At 42.6% G+C, this 14,717-nt stretch overlaps 1 protein-coding gene across 1 annotated transcript in view; it reads left to right on the top strand.

The window, feature by feature from the left end:
- CASQ2 (calsequestrin 2) overlaps window positions 1-14,717 on the top strand; it is a 65,374-nt gene that overhangs the window by 17,411 nt on the left and 33,246 nt on the right. The window contains 3 exon segments of the mRNA NM_001313816.1: window positions 9,076-9,160; window positions 11,763-11,863; window positions 13,464-13,575. Coding sequence (NP_001300745.1) covers window positions 9,076-9,160; window positions 11,763-11,863; window positions 13,464-13,575 — 298 coding nt within the window.

Here is a 14,717-nt window from a genome sequence, read left to right as displayed (position 1 = left end):
TCAGGTTTATATATACTAGGGAGAGCACGGGAGGAAAAACAAACATGGACATAGAGCTTAACAGATATCAAATGAGTAGGTATAGAGAGACGATTGTATAGGTCAAGGTGTTTTTACGAACTGAGAAAGGTGTAAAGGAAACTCCCAAGACACCTTGGACAAGAGTACAAAAGGTACTTGATTCAGACGGGGGGTCAGGGAATGCCTTTTGAGAAACTGTCATTTATGTGTAGACTTCAAGGATAGTAGGAGTTGGCAAAGTATGAAGAAAAGAGTCTTCGAGAATGATGGAAGGGCGGACATGGAAGTAGAGCCATTCGGTGACTTTCTGTGAATAGACCCAGGCATTCCTTGCAGACAGCTGCAGCTGCTGCCCAGCCTCGGTCTTAGGGACACGGCTGAACAAGGACACCCCATGCACAGAGCTCCTGGGGCAGGAAAGAATTTGATGTTTTGAGGAACTGAAGAAGAGTGTATTAGGTAAGAGGCAGAGTGGCCCCACATGAGGTTGGAGATGCAAGCAGGCCAAACTGTGCAGGGCCCTGTTGGGTATATTAGGAATTTTAGATTTCATTCTGAGTGCGTGGAAGGTAAATCCATGCTGCTTATCACAGCCCCTTGGGCTCTGCATGATTTCACCTCCCTGCCCACGAGCTCGCTCGCTCTCTACTTCCCCATAACCCTTGTTTTCTACCTTTTGTCTTTATGTACCTACCAGCTAACTTTTCATTAGCTTCGTCCTTAATGAAATCAGAGGGTCCTTGACACTCTAACCTGCCTTACACACTTTTGTTGAGCACATACCTTGATCATAGCAGGTCCTTGATGAAAAGTTTTTGCTTTCTCTACATCCTGATACATTAGGCTTTGGTCCTTTTGAATTGGCACAAGGTCTAGAATCTTATCCAGCTGCCATAATATTAAGAAAAAAATATAACATTTATTAAGCACTTACTGCATGCCGAACACTGTGTCAGCAACTTTACGTGCATTATCTCATTTAATCTTCAAAATAGCCTCATGAAATAGATATTGTTATTGTCCATATTTTATAGCAGAGCCCCAGCACTTGTGATCCTGTCAGGAATCCTGTCAGAGACCCCAAGCATTGTATTCTTTTTTTTTTTTTTAATTTTTAAAAGATTTTATTTATTTATTCATGAGAGACACAGAGAGAGAGACAGAGACACAGGCAGAGGGAGAAGCAGGCTCCATGCAGGGAGCCCAATGTGGGACTCGATCCCAGGATCTGGGATCATGCCCTGCATGCCCTGAGCCAAAGGCAGACGCTCAACCGCTGAGCCACCCAGGCATCCCCCAAGCATTGTATTCTTAACCACTGGGCTAAACTATTTAAAGATGGGATTCATTTATTCATTTAAAGATGAAATTTACTTTGATTCCACCATTGCAGGTTAACAGTGCTGCCATAAATACATACTCAATGCGATATAAAGAGAGAAAGGGTATACTATGAATATCTTCTTATTTACACTGACTTGTGCATATTACTTAGTATAACTTTATTATTATTGTTATTAAGTTAGTTTGTACTCAAAGGAATCATCCAGGGCCAAAGAAAATGCTAATGCTTCTGGAAAGAATGAGCATTGGACCCATGCCCAGGGCTTCATGTACCAACCAATAAGAGATAACCTCGGGGATCCCTGGGTGGCTCAGCGGTTCAGCGCCTGCCTTTTACCCAGGGCGTGATCCTGGAGTCCCGGGATCGAGTCCCACATCAGGCTCCAGCATGGAGCCTGCTTCTGTCTCTGCCTCTCTCTTTCTGTCTGTCATGAATAAATAAATAAAATCTTCAAAAAGAAAAAAGAGAGATAACCTCATTCTGTAGGATAGAGAAGGCCATCTGAGAAGTAACCAACCAACCAGATAAAACCAGTGGGGAAAGATTATAAGCCAAAAGGAAAAGATTGAAGTCACATCGGAAAAGAGTATTCCAGTTTTCTGAGAATTCAGGAAATATATTGACTCTATTTTTTTTCTCTTCCTCATATTTGTGACTCTTAATCACTGTAATTAGTGATTGCCTCTTCCAACTTTGGCTCAAAAGTCCCTTGAACTTATCAAGTGCTTGGGCCAGCTGATTCATATATCCAAAGTATGCTGAATGTCTCTAAGGAGCTATACGAGAGATCAGAGGCGCAAAATGGGGTCCTTCTCCTTCGGGAGGAAAGATTGACAATACAGAAGAGGTTTATATGTGACTCTAATGACTGCAAAATAAGTAAGTGTCAGAGGGCCATGTTCTTGCCATGGGCTATTGGAATTCACAGAAAGGAGGCTGGAGTGAAAGATGAGCCTGGAGCTGGCTTTACAGCCAGGGGTGCCAAGGCTGGCAGCAACTGAGAGAGTGCAAAGAGACTGGGCTGCAGCAGAGTGGAGAAAGTAACATATGAGCTGGAGATTTAGGATCAGAGCAAAGGCAGAAACAAGATGGAGCCAAGTTTGAGAGGCAGACAATGTCCAGCTGGCCCCATCAGCTCGGCAGAGATTCTCGATCCTGGGGGTACTGGGTCATGTCGGGACTCAGCCCAGGAGAGCCTGGGCTTTCACCATAGACATTCTCCCCCAAACCAGTCTCACTGCTCTCTCTTGGGTTGCTGCCAGCACTGGCCACCCTTGGCTCAGCCCATTAAGGTTGCATGCTAGGGCTCACGGGAGTGATGACAGAGCTCAAGTGGGCAGGCTTTGGGCCTAATCAGGGTGGGAGGCGAGAGTGACAGGACACTACAGGGACCGTGCCTGTGGGTGCCAAGAAGGAGGTCGGGAGGTCTCAGCTAGCATGGGTTTCTGGTCCATCTGTGACTGCCAGCTCTATCCATCCATCTGTTCTTAGGACAGTGACTGGCTATGCTTAAACAGGAAACCCAATAAACAGGACTGAGCTTGCTTGAGATAGCACTTCTCACTCTGATGGGTTCAAAAGTCACATATAAATAATGATAAGGTAACTAGAGGCCGTGGCTTCCATGCCTAGGGGAGGCACACGTTTGCATCTACCTAAAGCCCAACAAAACATGGTGGGGTATGCCTAGGAGAGGTCAGAATTAAAATTGCTGCTTAATGCTCAGAGTTCATCTCTTATATTCTTACTATTATTAATATTTCTATCCTATGCCTAAGATAGAGGGGTCAACAGAGCCAAGCATGGGCTTGAGGGTCACAGTTGAAAAACATGATACTGTATCACTTTTGGATGAACTGACAATCATTTATAGCAGAGCTTTCCAGAGTGTGGTATGTGGTATGAGATCTGCTGTGTCAGAATCATGGGGTGTGGCAGTGTGGTTATGAAAACGTACATCTCTAAACCCCAGCCCAGCTCTATTCTCTGCTTTCTGGTGCTAAGGCCCAGGAAGCCCCATTTTAACCAGTGATTTAAATGTATGCTGAAGTTTAAGAACCATTGCTAGAGGCTCATGCTGCAGGAGTAGGAAAACTTACTACTATCACAAAACCATTAGGTCTCATCATCATTAATTTTGAATGATAGACAAGGGAACATTTAAATAAACATTTTGATAGCACTAAATAGGGCAATCACACTTAAATATTTTAGAAATGACCTTGTCTAATGAATTGAATACAGCAGAATAGAGCCAAGTGACTTTGCAGAAAGATTGGCCTGTTCAAGTATTGCAGGAAAGCTCAAGATGAGCCATAACATAAACACTGATGATGATGTATTTCATCCTAAGCCTTCCCTAGTCTCTGTGAAAATCCAAGAAAGGAGAAAAAAATGGCTGGAGGGGCAAGTGGTGCTGTTTGTTAACTGTTCTTCCACCCCCAGTCACCAGGGGCACTCCACAGAACAGCTTCTGTGCTTCTGATCAATATGTTAAGCCTTAAAGGAACAGAAGTGGCTAGGAGCAGAAGGAAAGAAAGGGAATGGGGAGCACGTGAGGAAGTTAAGGAGGGAAGAGTGAACAGGCAAAAAAATCCCTCAAAGAAGTTATAACAGGAAAGAAAATTCAGGGAAGAAGCCATAGATGCCAGGAGCAGTGAAGGGAGATATATGAATGAAGAGAAAATTAGAGAAGCAACCACAAAAGGGGAAGTAGAGGGACTTACAGCACAAACTGTAGAGCCAAGTAGATCCAGGGTTGCTCCACCAAGAAAGCAAAAAATCTAAAAGAATGTGTACCAAAGAACAGGACTACAAAATATGTGCAACAAAAACTGATAAAACTGAAAGGAGAAGTAGACAAATTCTTAAGGTTGAGAACAAGGCATAGATGTTCACTTTATTCAATATAATGCTGAAACTTCTTGTCAGTGTGATAAGAGAACACACAAAAATGAAAGACATACCTCTTATTTTTTTTAAGATTTTATTTATTTATTCATGAAAGACACACACACACAGAGAGAGAGAGAGAGAGAGAGGCAGAGACACAGGCAGAGGGAGAAGCAGGCTCCATGCAGGGAGCCCGACATGGGACTCCATCCTGGGTCTCCAGGATTGCACCCCGGGCTGCAGGCAGCGCTAAACTGCTGCGCCACTGGGGCTACCCTAAAGGCATAACTCTTAGAATTAATAATAGTTCAGCAGGGTTTCAAAATACATGATAAACATGCACAAACCAATTATATATCTATTTACTGGTGATAAACTGGCTTCTATTATATCCATGTGTTTATTGCCACCAAAATTTGAAATATGATACTATTAATAATCACTCAAAACTTTTAAATAGGTAGGTAGAAACCCAACAAAACACACAGAAGATTTGTATGCTAAAACCTATGTAATGCTGATGAGAGAAGTCAAAGAAGCTCTAACTAAATAGAGAGACATACCATGTTCATGAATTTACTATATAGATATAGTAAATCTGTCACTTCTTCCCAAGTTAATAAACAGATTTAAATGGGAAGATTCAATACAATTCTTGTGAAAATCCTAGAAATACTTTTTGTAATTATAGACAAGATTATTCTAAAGTTTCCGTAGAAATGCAAAGGAACTAAATGGCTAAAGCAATTTTGAAAAAGAAGAATCATGTGGGGGGGGGGGGGTGCCTGGCTGGATCAGTCAGGGAAGCGTGCAACTCTTGATCTTGGGGTTGTGAGTTCAAGTCCCATTTTGGGTGTAGGGATTACATAAGAATAAAATCTTAAAAAAAAGAAAAAGAATCATGTGGGGAGAGGTAGTCTGCTCACCTTCTATTATATAGCTACTGCAATCAAGGCCATGGGATATTGGCAGAAGAGTTCCACGTAATTATGTCAACTGATCTTTGGCAAAAGTGCAAAAGCAACTTAATGGAGGAGAAATGGACTTTTTGACAATGTTGCTGGACAAAACAACAACAACAGCAACTTTAACATAAATCTTAGACTTTCCCAAAATGTAGCTCAAAATGGATCAAGAACTTAAAAGTAAAAATAAAACAATAAAAATTTTAGGAAAAGAAGGGCACTTGGTTGGCTCAATCAGTTAGGCAGCCAACTCTGGATTTTGGATCAGGTCATGATTTCAGGCTCCTTGATCAGCAGGGAGTTGGCTTCAAAATTCTCTCTCCCTCTGCCCCTACTCCTGCTCTCTCTAAAATAAATAAATAAATCTTTTTCAAAAAAATTTTAGGAGAAATTTTCAGGATAAAGATCTAGACATGGGAGAAGATATTTGCAATGAGTTATCAGACAAAGGGCTAGTATCCAAGATCTATAAAGAGCTTATTAAACTCAACAGCAAAGAAACAAACACTCCAATCATGAAATGGGCAAAAGACATGAACAGAAATTTCACCAAAGAAGACATAGACATGGCCAACAAGCACATGAGAAAATGCTCCACATCACTGGCCATCAGGGAAATACAAATCAAAACCACAATGAGATACCACCTCACACCAGTGGGAATGTGAAAATTAACAAGACAGGAAACAACAAATGTTGGAGAGGATGTGGAGAAAGGGGAACCCTCTTGCACTGTTGGTGGGAATGTGAACTGGTGCAGCCACTCTGGAGAACTGTGTGGAGGTTCCTCAAAGAGTTAAAAATAGATCTGCCCTACGACCCAGCAATTGCACTGCTGGGGATTTACCCCAAAGATACAGATGCAGTGAAACGCCAGAACACCTGCACCCCGATGTTCATAGCAGCAATGTCCACAAGAGCCAAACTGTGGAAGGAGCCTCAGTGTCCATCGAAAGATGAATGGATAAAGAAGCTGTGGTCTATGTATACAATGGAATATTACTCAGCCATTAGAAACAACAAATACCCACCATTTGCTTCAATGTGGATGGAACTGGAGGGTATTATGATGAGTGAAGTAAGTCAATCGGAGAAGGACAAAATATATATGGTCTCATTCATTTGGGGAACATAAAAATTAGTGAAAGGGAATAAAGGGGAAAGGAGAGAAAATGAATGAAAATATCAGTGAGGGTGACAAAACATGAGAGACACCTAACTCTGGGAAATGAACAAGGGGTAGCAGAAAGGGATATGGGTGGGGGGTTGCGGTGACTGGGTGATGGGCACTGGGGGGGGGGGGCACTTGGCGGGATGAGCACTGGGTGTTATGCTATATGTTGGCAAATTGAACTCCAATATAAAAAAAGGTTAAAAATAAATTAATTTTTTTTAAAAAAAGATCTAGACATAGAGTTCCTAGACTTGACACTAAAGGCACAATCCATAAATGGAGAAGCTGTTAAATTGGACTTTATCAAAATTAAAGACTTTTCTTCTGTGGAAAACTCTATTAAGAATATAAAAAGATAAGCTACAGAGTGGGAGAAATATTCGTAAACCACATCTCTGACAAAGGGCTAATATTAAAGAGCTCTCAAAACTCAACAATCGGGCCCAGGTGGCCCAGTGGTTTAGCGCCGCCTTCAGCCCAGGGCCTGATCCTGGAGACCGGGGATTGAGTCCCCCGTCAGGCTCCCTGCATGGAGCCTGCTTCTCCCTCTACCTGTGTCTCTGCCTCTCTCTCTCTCTCTCTCTCATGAATAAATAAATAAAAACTTAAAAAAAAAACCCTCAACAATCAAAAAGCAACCCATTTAGTAAGTAAGCAAAGACCTGAGCAAGAATTTCATGGGAAAGGACTCTCTAGGTCAAATAAGTACATGAAAAAATGTTCAAATGTTCAGCCTCATTAGACATTAGAAAAATGCAAATTAAAATCATAATGAGGGATCCCTGGGTGGCACAGCGGTTTGGTGCCTGCCTTTGGCCCAGGGCGCGATCCTGGAGACCCGGGATCGAATCCCACGTCGGGCTCCCGGTGCATGGAGCCTGCTTCTCCCTCTGCCTGTGTCTCTGCCTCTCTCTCTCTCTCTCTCTCTCTCTCTCTCTGTGTGACTATCATACATAAATAAAAATTAAAAAAATAAAATAAAATAAAATCATAATGAAATGTCACTACCATCTATTGAAATGGCTGAAATTAAAAATAGTGACAACTCCAAATCCTGGCAAGGATGTGGGAGAACTGGATTACTCATCACTAAATTGCTGGTGGGAGTGCAATATCCAGCTACTCAGGAAGACAGTTTTACAGTTTCTTTAAACATTAAACATGCAATTACTTTATTCAGCAATCACACTCCTGAGCATGTTTCCTAGAATAATGAAAACTAAACTTCACAAAACATCTGTACATTAACGTTTGTAGGAGCTTTGTTCATGATAGTCAAAAACTTTAAACAACCTAGATGTCCTTCCATGGATGAATAATTGACCAAACTCTAGGTACCTCCATACCATGGAAATACTGCTCTGCAATTTTAAAAAAGATGGTCTTTTTCTCTACACAAAAATCTCGATGAATCTCCAGAGAAATATGATGAGTTAAAGAAACTAATCCCAAAAGGTTACATACTGTATGGTTAAACTTATGTAATATTCTTGAAATGAAAAGGTTATAGAAATCTCTTTAGGAAGGGAATGGGAGTGGGAGCAAGCAGATGTGACTATAAAGGGATAACATGAGGGGTCCTTGTGATTATGGAAATATTCCGTATCTTGACCACATCAATGCCAATGTCTAGTTTGTGATATTGTACAGTTTCACAAGGTGTTACTTTGGAGGAAACAGGGTGAAATGTACAAGAGATCTCTGTATTATTTCTTAGAATTACATGTTAATCTATAATTATCTTTTTTAAAAAGTTTAAAGAAAAGTAATTTTAATATTTCATGATCTCTCTGATAGTTTCTGCACTGTTTCTGTTTAAGCCCCCATTCATCAGAGAGCAGGACCTCCCTGCTTCCTTAGATGTGAGTTTCAGGAGGGTTAGCATGATGCCAGTCCCGGGTTTGGAGTCATCATCTGTTCTGGTGTCTACCCAGAGTAGCATCCAGCCATCTGTCCACCTGCTCTATCCTCTTCGCTTTTGTGCCTGATGGTTCCATTCCAGTGCTCCACTAGTTATTTCTCTCAGTCGGCTGCGGGAAAACTTCAAAGACCATCTCGGGTCTATTTGGCAGACACACCCAGTGGATATTCCCACTCCACAAGCCCAGGGGCTGGAGGAGCTCGAGGACTATGCCTGGGCATTGGGGACACGGGTCTCCTTTGTTTTAAGTTTCCTCAGCTTTTCTGGCATCCCTCAGCTGTATCAAGGATGAAACAGAGGATTTGATGGTGCATGGTTAAGTGACCACACAGTGCATGTTGTGGTCTCTTGTGTCCCCACGTGACTCCAGGTCCAGTTGGTGGCTAGGGAAGGGCTTTGGGCCCCTTGTCATGTATCCACAGCCATCCAAATACTCTTTGCTTCCTTTTTGATTCTTCTATCCTGCAATTTAAATTTATCTACCCAGAGGAAAGTGTGGGACAGTGGATATATTCTTCCAAATCCTATGTCTTAGGTCTGGTCCTCACATTTTTCTCTCTTTGGTTCTCAGCATTCGGCTAAATCCTTCTCCTGGGAGAATAGCATGGAATCCCTTTGTTGCCACTAGAATTGGTCAGATTAACAGGACACATGGAGGCAAATCCTCTTGTCATTACATCATAATATCATCCTGTGACATTTTCTACCATCTTTCTGTCCTCGGCCTACTTACTCTCCAGCTTGTCTTTCCCTTCAGCTTGTCGCCCAGGTCCTGGAGCATAAAGATATAGGCTTTGTGATGGTGGATGCCAAGAAAGAAGCCAAGCTTGCCAAGAAGCTGGGTAAGTGGGACTTTTTGAGGTCTACCAGGGAAAAAAATCAATGTGTCTTGCAAGAAAAGTACAGTTTAATTTCTTCATGCATGATGACTATTTAAAAATGAATAAAAAATGACTCTGCACACCTTAGGCCTGGGTGGGGAAGAGTTTCGTGAAAGCAGTATCATGTGAATTATTTCACATGAATGATCTAATATATATTTGTATCATTGTAGAAACTGATGCCAAAGAGTTAAATCTTTCTTTTTTGGCTCCTAGAGAAGGTTAAAAGCCTAACCTTTTTATCTGACTGCTGTGGTGATCTCTCTGGGGGAGAGAAAAATCCTTTCTTCCATCACCTATTATTTCTTTACCCCTTGGCTGAAGCAGCCAACACAACATAGCATTAATAGTAGTGACTCTGAGGTCCCAGTGGTTTCTAAATGTAAAGCTAAACCCCAGCGGGGCATTATCATTAAGATCGAGAGGGAGGATTTAGATGAGGCATGGTTAAGTGACCATACAGTGCATGTTGTGATCTCTTGTGTCAATAAATCATGTTTAAGTGCAAGTGAGCTTTCAGATTCTCACACCTCTAATCCCAAGGAGAGAGAGTATGGGTAGGTCCTCTGCTTTCTGAACACTCACACATGTGTACTGTCCATTTTGCCTTTTCTGCATGACCAGTGAAGAATGGCTATTTAAAAATAGCAAAGGGTTATAAACCAGGACCTTTGAAGAAAGGTTAATTGGATTTGGAGTAGTAAACACAGAGGGAAAAAAAAAAAAAAAAGATTGGTAGTGGCATCAGGTACGTGAAAGTTCATTATCTTAGGGCATTACAAACAATTGTTCTCTATTTTATTTTCAAGAAGACCAGCTTTTTTTTTTAAGATTTAAATTTTACAAGACTGTATTTAGATTAGACTAAGAAGAACTCATGACTGTAAAATGATAATGAATTATTAAGGATGTCTGGGGTATCTTTTTCCCTGGAGACAAATTAAGGAATATTTTTTTCCCTTGAGCAGGAAAACAAGGTATGTTAAACTCTTTCCCTAGTCAAAAGCAACTCAATGACTTGTTTCTCTTCTCCTAGAACCAATTGATTCCCTAGTTTTCTTTCCTATTGTTTTCATGGGAAGCTGAATTTGGGAGAGTTTCCAGTAAATTTAGTTAGAGGAAAACACTAGTGTTCTCATGATCTAAAGATTTAGAGAGGACACGCTGGGCAAACTTTCAAAAGAGTGGACCAGTGGTTATTCTCCCAATGGATAGAACTTGAAAAATCTACATGAACTTTTCTCCAAGCTCAGCCTGGAGGAATTGAGGCAGGTTCTTTTGGACTATTTGGTTCTTAGAGCTTACAGGACAATTATAGTTTGTGAACCTGCTCCTTCATCTTCACCTGCTCTTTCATTTGCCTGAGTTTCATCTCCATCGGGCTATGCTGAAAAAGCCTCCTAACTGATTTCACTCAGAGCAAAATCCGACATCAGAACACTGGCTGATGTTCTGAAGGTAACCTTCATGATTGGTCATTGCTGACATCAAGGAAACCTGGTACATTGGCCCTTTGGATTTACAAATGGTGCTCCGGGATATGACCAGAGCTCTTTAGAGATGCATGGGACACAGCAGGCAGTGGACCAGCCTCCCTTTCCCTAGAGGTTCTGCAAGAGAGTTCATTTGGAGAAAGCATCCTCCAGCTAATAGAAAGCTTGAAAACAATTAGTCTAAGGAATTAAGGATGCCATGTAGTTGGACTAAATGCTAGTCTCAGTTATTTAGCATTCCTGGGGGGGAAACACTGTTTTCCAGCAAACATTTGTTAAAGCACACAGCATTACACCAGGAGCAATGGAGGGTAGAAAAGATGTAGAACCTTCCCTGGTGGCATCATCAACAAAGTGGGAAAAGGAGATGTGCAGAATTCAGCTATGATTGAAAAGTAAGCTGTTTGTTCTGGCCACGGACATTTATGATGTACCTGATGTGTCCAGCCTCTGTACAAGGTCCTGGGGTACCAAGGTGACAGTGGTGCTGCCTTTGGAGAGCTTTCTGTTCCAGTGAGTACTGTAAATAGAACCAAGAGAAGAGCAGTAGTGACAAGAGTGTGGCCTTCTGGGGAAAAATAAGTCCTAAGCTGAGACCCGAAGGAACTGACCAGGATGGGGGCACAGGGGTAGAAGTGACCAAATTTGGGCAACCGGGAGAACATCTGTGACTTTTCCTGTGAAGGGCAGGATTGGCGTTATGTTGCAGAGGGACTGGAATGCCTGGGTAAGAAGTCAAGTGGGCAGGGGGCAGTGAAACTTTTAATAGGGAGAATAGGGTTGGCAGTATTTTTGGAAAATTAAAGCAGTGGTAGAGTAGAGAACAGATTTTTCTTTCAAGTTAAATAAAGTCCAGGTGGAGCTGGTGGTTCTTGACTATTTCAATTTAAATGTGTACTTCGGAAGCCCGTTGCAGGCATGGTTTCAAGGGAACTGATCCTAAGTTTAATGCTAGCTCCACTGGTCCTGACCCCACTGTCACCCAAGAATCCTGAGCCAGACCTCAGCCCACAGGATGGCTCTTCTTGCATCTGAATGACCTTGTCTCAGGGACTCTTTGTTTCTTCCAGGTTTTGATGAAGAAGGAAGCCTGTATGTTCTTAAGGGTGATCGCACGATTGAGTTTGATGGCGAGTTTGCAGCTGACGTCTTGGTGGAATTTCTCCTGGATGTAAGCATTTATGCACAGTGGCCCTGCATGGAGCTGTTTGGGTTCAAATGTATGGGGAAGTAGCATCCTAAAATAAGAACAGAGAAGCTAGGTAACCTGTCCTAGTCTAAGACCGATTCCTCATGCTTCACAAAAAACTAAGGAGTGCCTATTTCACAGTGGTGTTTTCTTTTTTTTTAAGATTTTATTTATTTATTCATGAGAGACACAGAAAGAGAGGCAGATATATAGGCAGAAGGAGAAGCAGGCTCCTCACAGGGAGGCCCGATGAGGGACTAAATCCCAGGACCCTGGGATCACAACCTGAGCCGAAGGCAGATGCTCAAGCATGGAGCCACCAAGGAGCCCCCACAGTGGTATTTTCTTCTACTGGGAAGCTAGTCCTTAAGTTACCTTAGAAACTGTTTTATTATTGACCAGAGGGTTACGAATCGGGACTGTGTAGTAGTAACCCATGAATTCTCTTAGCAATTATACACCACTGTGCCCTGAAATACCCTTGGCTTTGTTCCAGCGCTTCCGGAAGGGGGTTTAAGAGAGTGGGAAAGAGAGGTGGATAATCACCTGGAGATGGAGTAACAATCAGCTGAGTTACCCTCAGAATAGAATAAAAAGATACGGGGCTAATGAGCCCCCCAATATCACACTCCCTCCCAGCATGGAGGTCTTAGATCCACCTGCTTAGGCAGATAGAGGAACAAACACCATAAAAATATGTTATCCATAGATAAACGCACACTTTCAATAATAGCTGTGAAGCTGAATGCTTTTGAACAGATTCTTGTACAGGTAAATGACATCCCTCCTGATGATTCCCTGTCTACCAGCTAGCGCACAGGGTCTGTTGCCTTTTCCTCACAGCCTCAAAAACCCAGGGAGAGTGAGTCAGAAGTGAGTTGAAGGCCACCTTCTGCAAAAAAACACCCATAGATTCTGCTTGGCTCTCTCCTGGACTCATACCTGCAAGCCCTCAAAAAAATGAGGGAGGCAACAGAAAGCCTGGCACTGTCCCATATCTATCAGCTAAGTGGGGGCTCTTAGATGCACAGAACAGAAATCATGCTCAACCACCTGAACCAAAAAGCACAAATAGAAGAGCAGAGTGAGTACAGATTTTAGACTTATTGATGAATCATAGGTAATGCTTTATGTGTGGTTTTTCCTCACGCTGACTCTTCTCAAGTTGGCTATAAGATAACCAGTGACTGGAGTTGACATGTCACATCTCCTCATTCATATCCAATGTTTGGGGGGGTGTGAAGTGGGGGAGAGGATCTGGCTTCCACTGTTCTCTTAAAAGGAAAGGAGAACTTTCCTAAAGCTTTCGGGCAAATCTGCCCTACAGAGTCATTGGCCAGAATTGGGTCACATGCTATTCCTAAATCAATAATGGACAAGAGAAGTACAACTTGCCTAGTCTCGGCCTACCCCTTGAGTTAAGCCAGTTCCTCAGAATGCTCTGCTGCTGGGCATACTGGGGGAAGATGGGGTCCACAGCTTCCTGCCAAAGTGTCCTACATGTGCGCCTGGTTTCTCACTGAGGAAGGAATGGTTCTCTTACTGGGACATATTTCGTGTGTGTGTGTGTGTGGCATTCCAGCTAATTGAAGATCCTGTGGAGATCATCAACAGCAAACTCGAAGTCCAAGCCTTTGAACGCATTGAGGACCAGATCAAACTCATTGGCTTTTTCAAGAGTGAGGAGTCAGAGTGTAAGTTGTCTGTGAGCCCCACCTGTGAGTCCAAAGGATAGACTCCCAACCAGATATGTTAGAATGTTGCTTGTAAAGAGGATGGACCATCAATATATCCTGTGCTGGGTGGAATAGAGGAAGAATCTTCCTTGTACCCACACAATGGACACATCTATAAAAATTATGCAAAGCAGGCAAGGATACTGGAAGAGCATGAAGGTTGGGCCATGTTCTCTGGTCTTGGGAGGCAGGGGAGTGGTAAATGTTTTACAGAAGAGAGAAAAGTCTTCCTCCCCTTTTTCCACCTGCCCACCTACCAATGGGACTCTCTTCTAAAATAGGCAAATAGTGGGCTCTCTCTCTGATGTTGGCAGCTCCTGTGGCCACCAGTTGGAGAGCATCTCAGCCACTTGGACAGGATAAGAGGAAAATTTGGGTAGGCAGGGCTCAGCAGCCATAGCACAATGTGGACAGTTACTGGCCAACCCCACAGCTGACCACCAAGGCTGCCTGCAATAGCACAGCCTCGCCCTTGGGTATAATCCCTTTGAACACTTTGTGGCTAGGTTTTGGGTGGGCACAGAAATGCATCATAGCATCACCACAACCCATATGAAGGCGAGAGAGTGGAGTGTGGGAGTCAGGAAGAGGAGGGACCAAGCAGGCTAATTCCTTGAGTATGTTTTTTTAAACAACTTTGGCAGCATGGTTTGATGAGGTAAGCTTTTTTCTGGAGGTTCAGCTTTAGAGAGAAGGAGAGTAAAAGTAGCATTAGTACATGCGGGACGTGCAAAGGAGGGCTGCTCGTGATGTTTCTGGAAACTCCAGAATATTTGTAAAATATTTTGAAATTTATTTGTGAAATTGTTACTTTCCCTATCTGCCAACTGGCACCCTTTGTCTTCTCACCAGCAAGCTGCCTGTTTTCTTTCTCCCATGACCAGACTTAGCTGTCTTCTTGTTTGCTATATAAAAGCCTCTACTTACACCCCTTAAAAGTGTGCTGGGGGCAGATGGCTAGCCAGAGAAGTTTGCCCAGCCCTCCTTTGGGTGACTTCAATTTTTATGTTTTTTATAGATGCTGACTACTCTGGTGTGCTCCACCTGCCCTCTTTTTCTTTCTCCTTAATTTCCTCCTATTTCTCTTTATTGTTTTTTCT

The sequence above is a fragment of the Canis lupus genome, chromosome 17 (genome assembly GCF_011100685.1).
Source record: "Canis lupus familiaris isolate Mischka breed German Shepherd chromosome 17, alternate assembly UU_Cfam_GSD_1.0, whole genome shotgun sequence".
NCBI lineage: Eukaryota > Metazoa > Chordata > Mammalia > Carnivora > Canidae > Canis > Canis lupus.
This window is presented reverse-complemented; position numbering and strand designations above follow the sequence as displayed.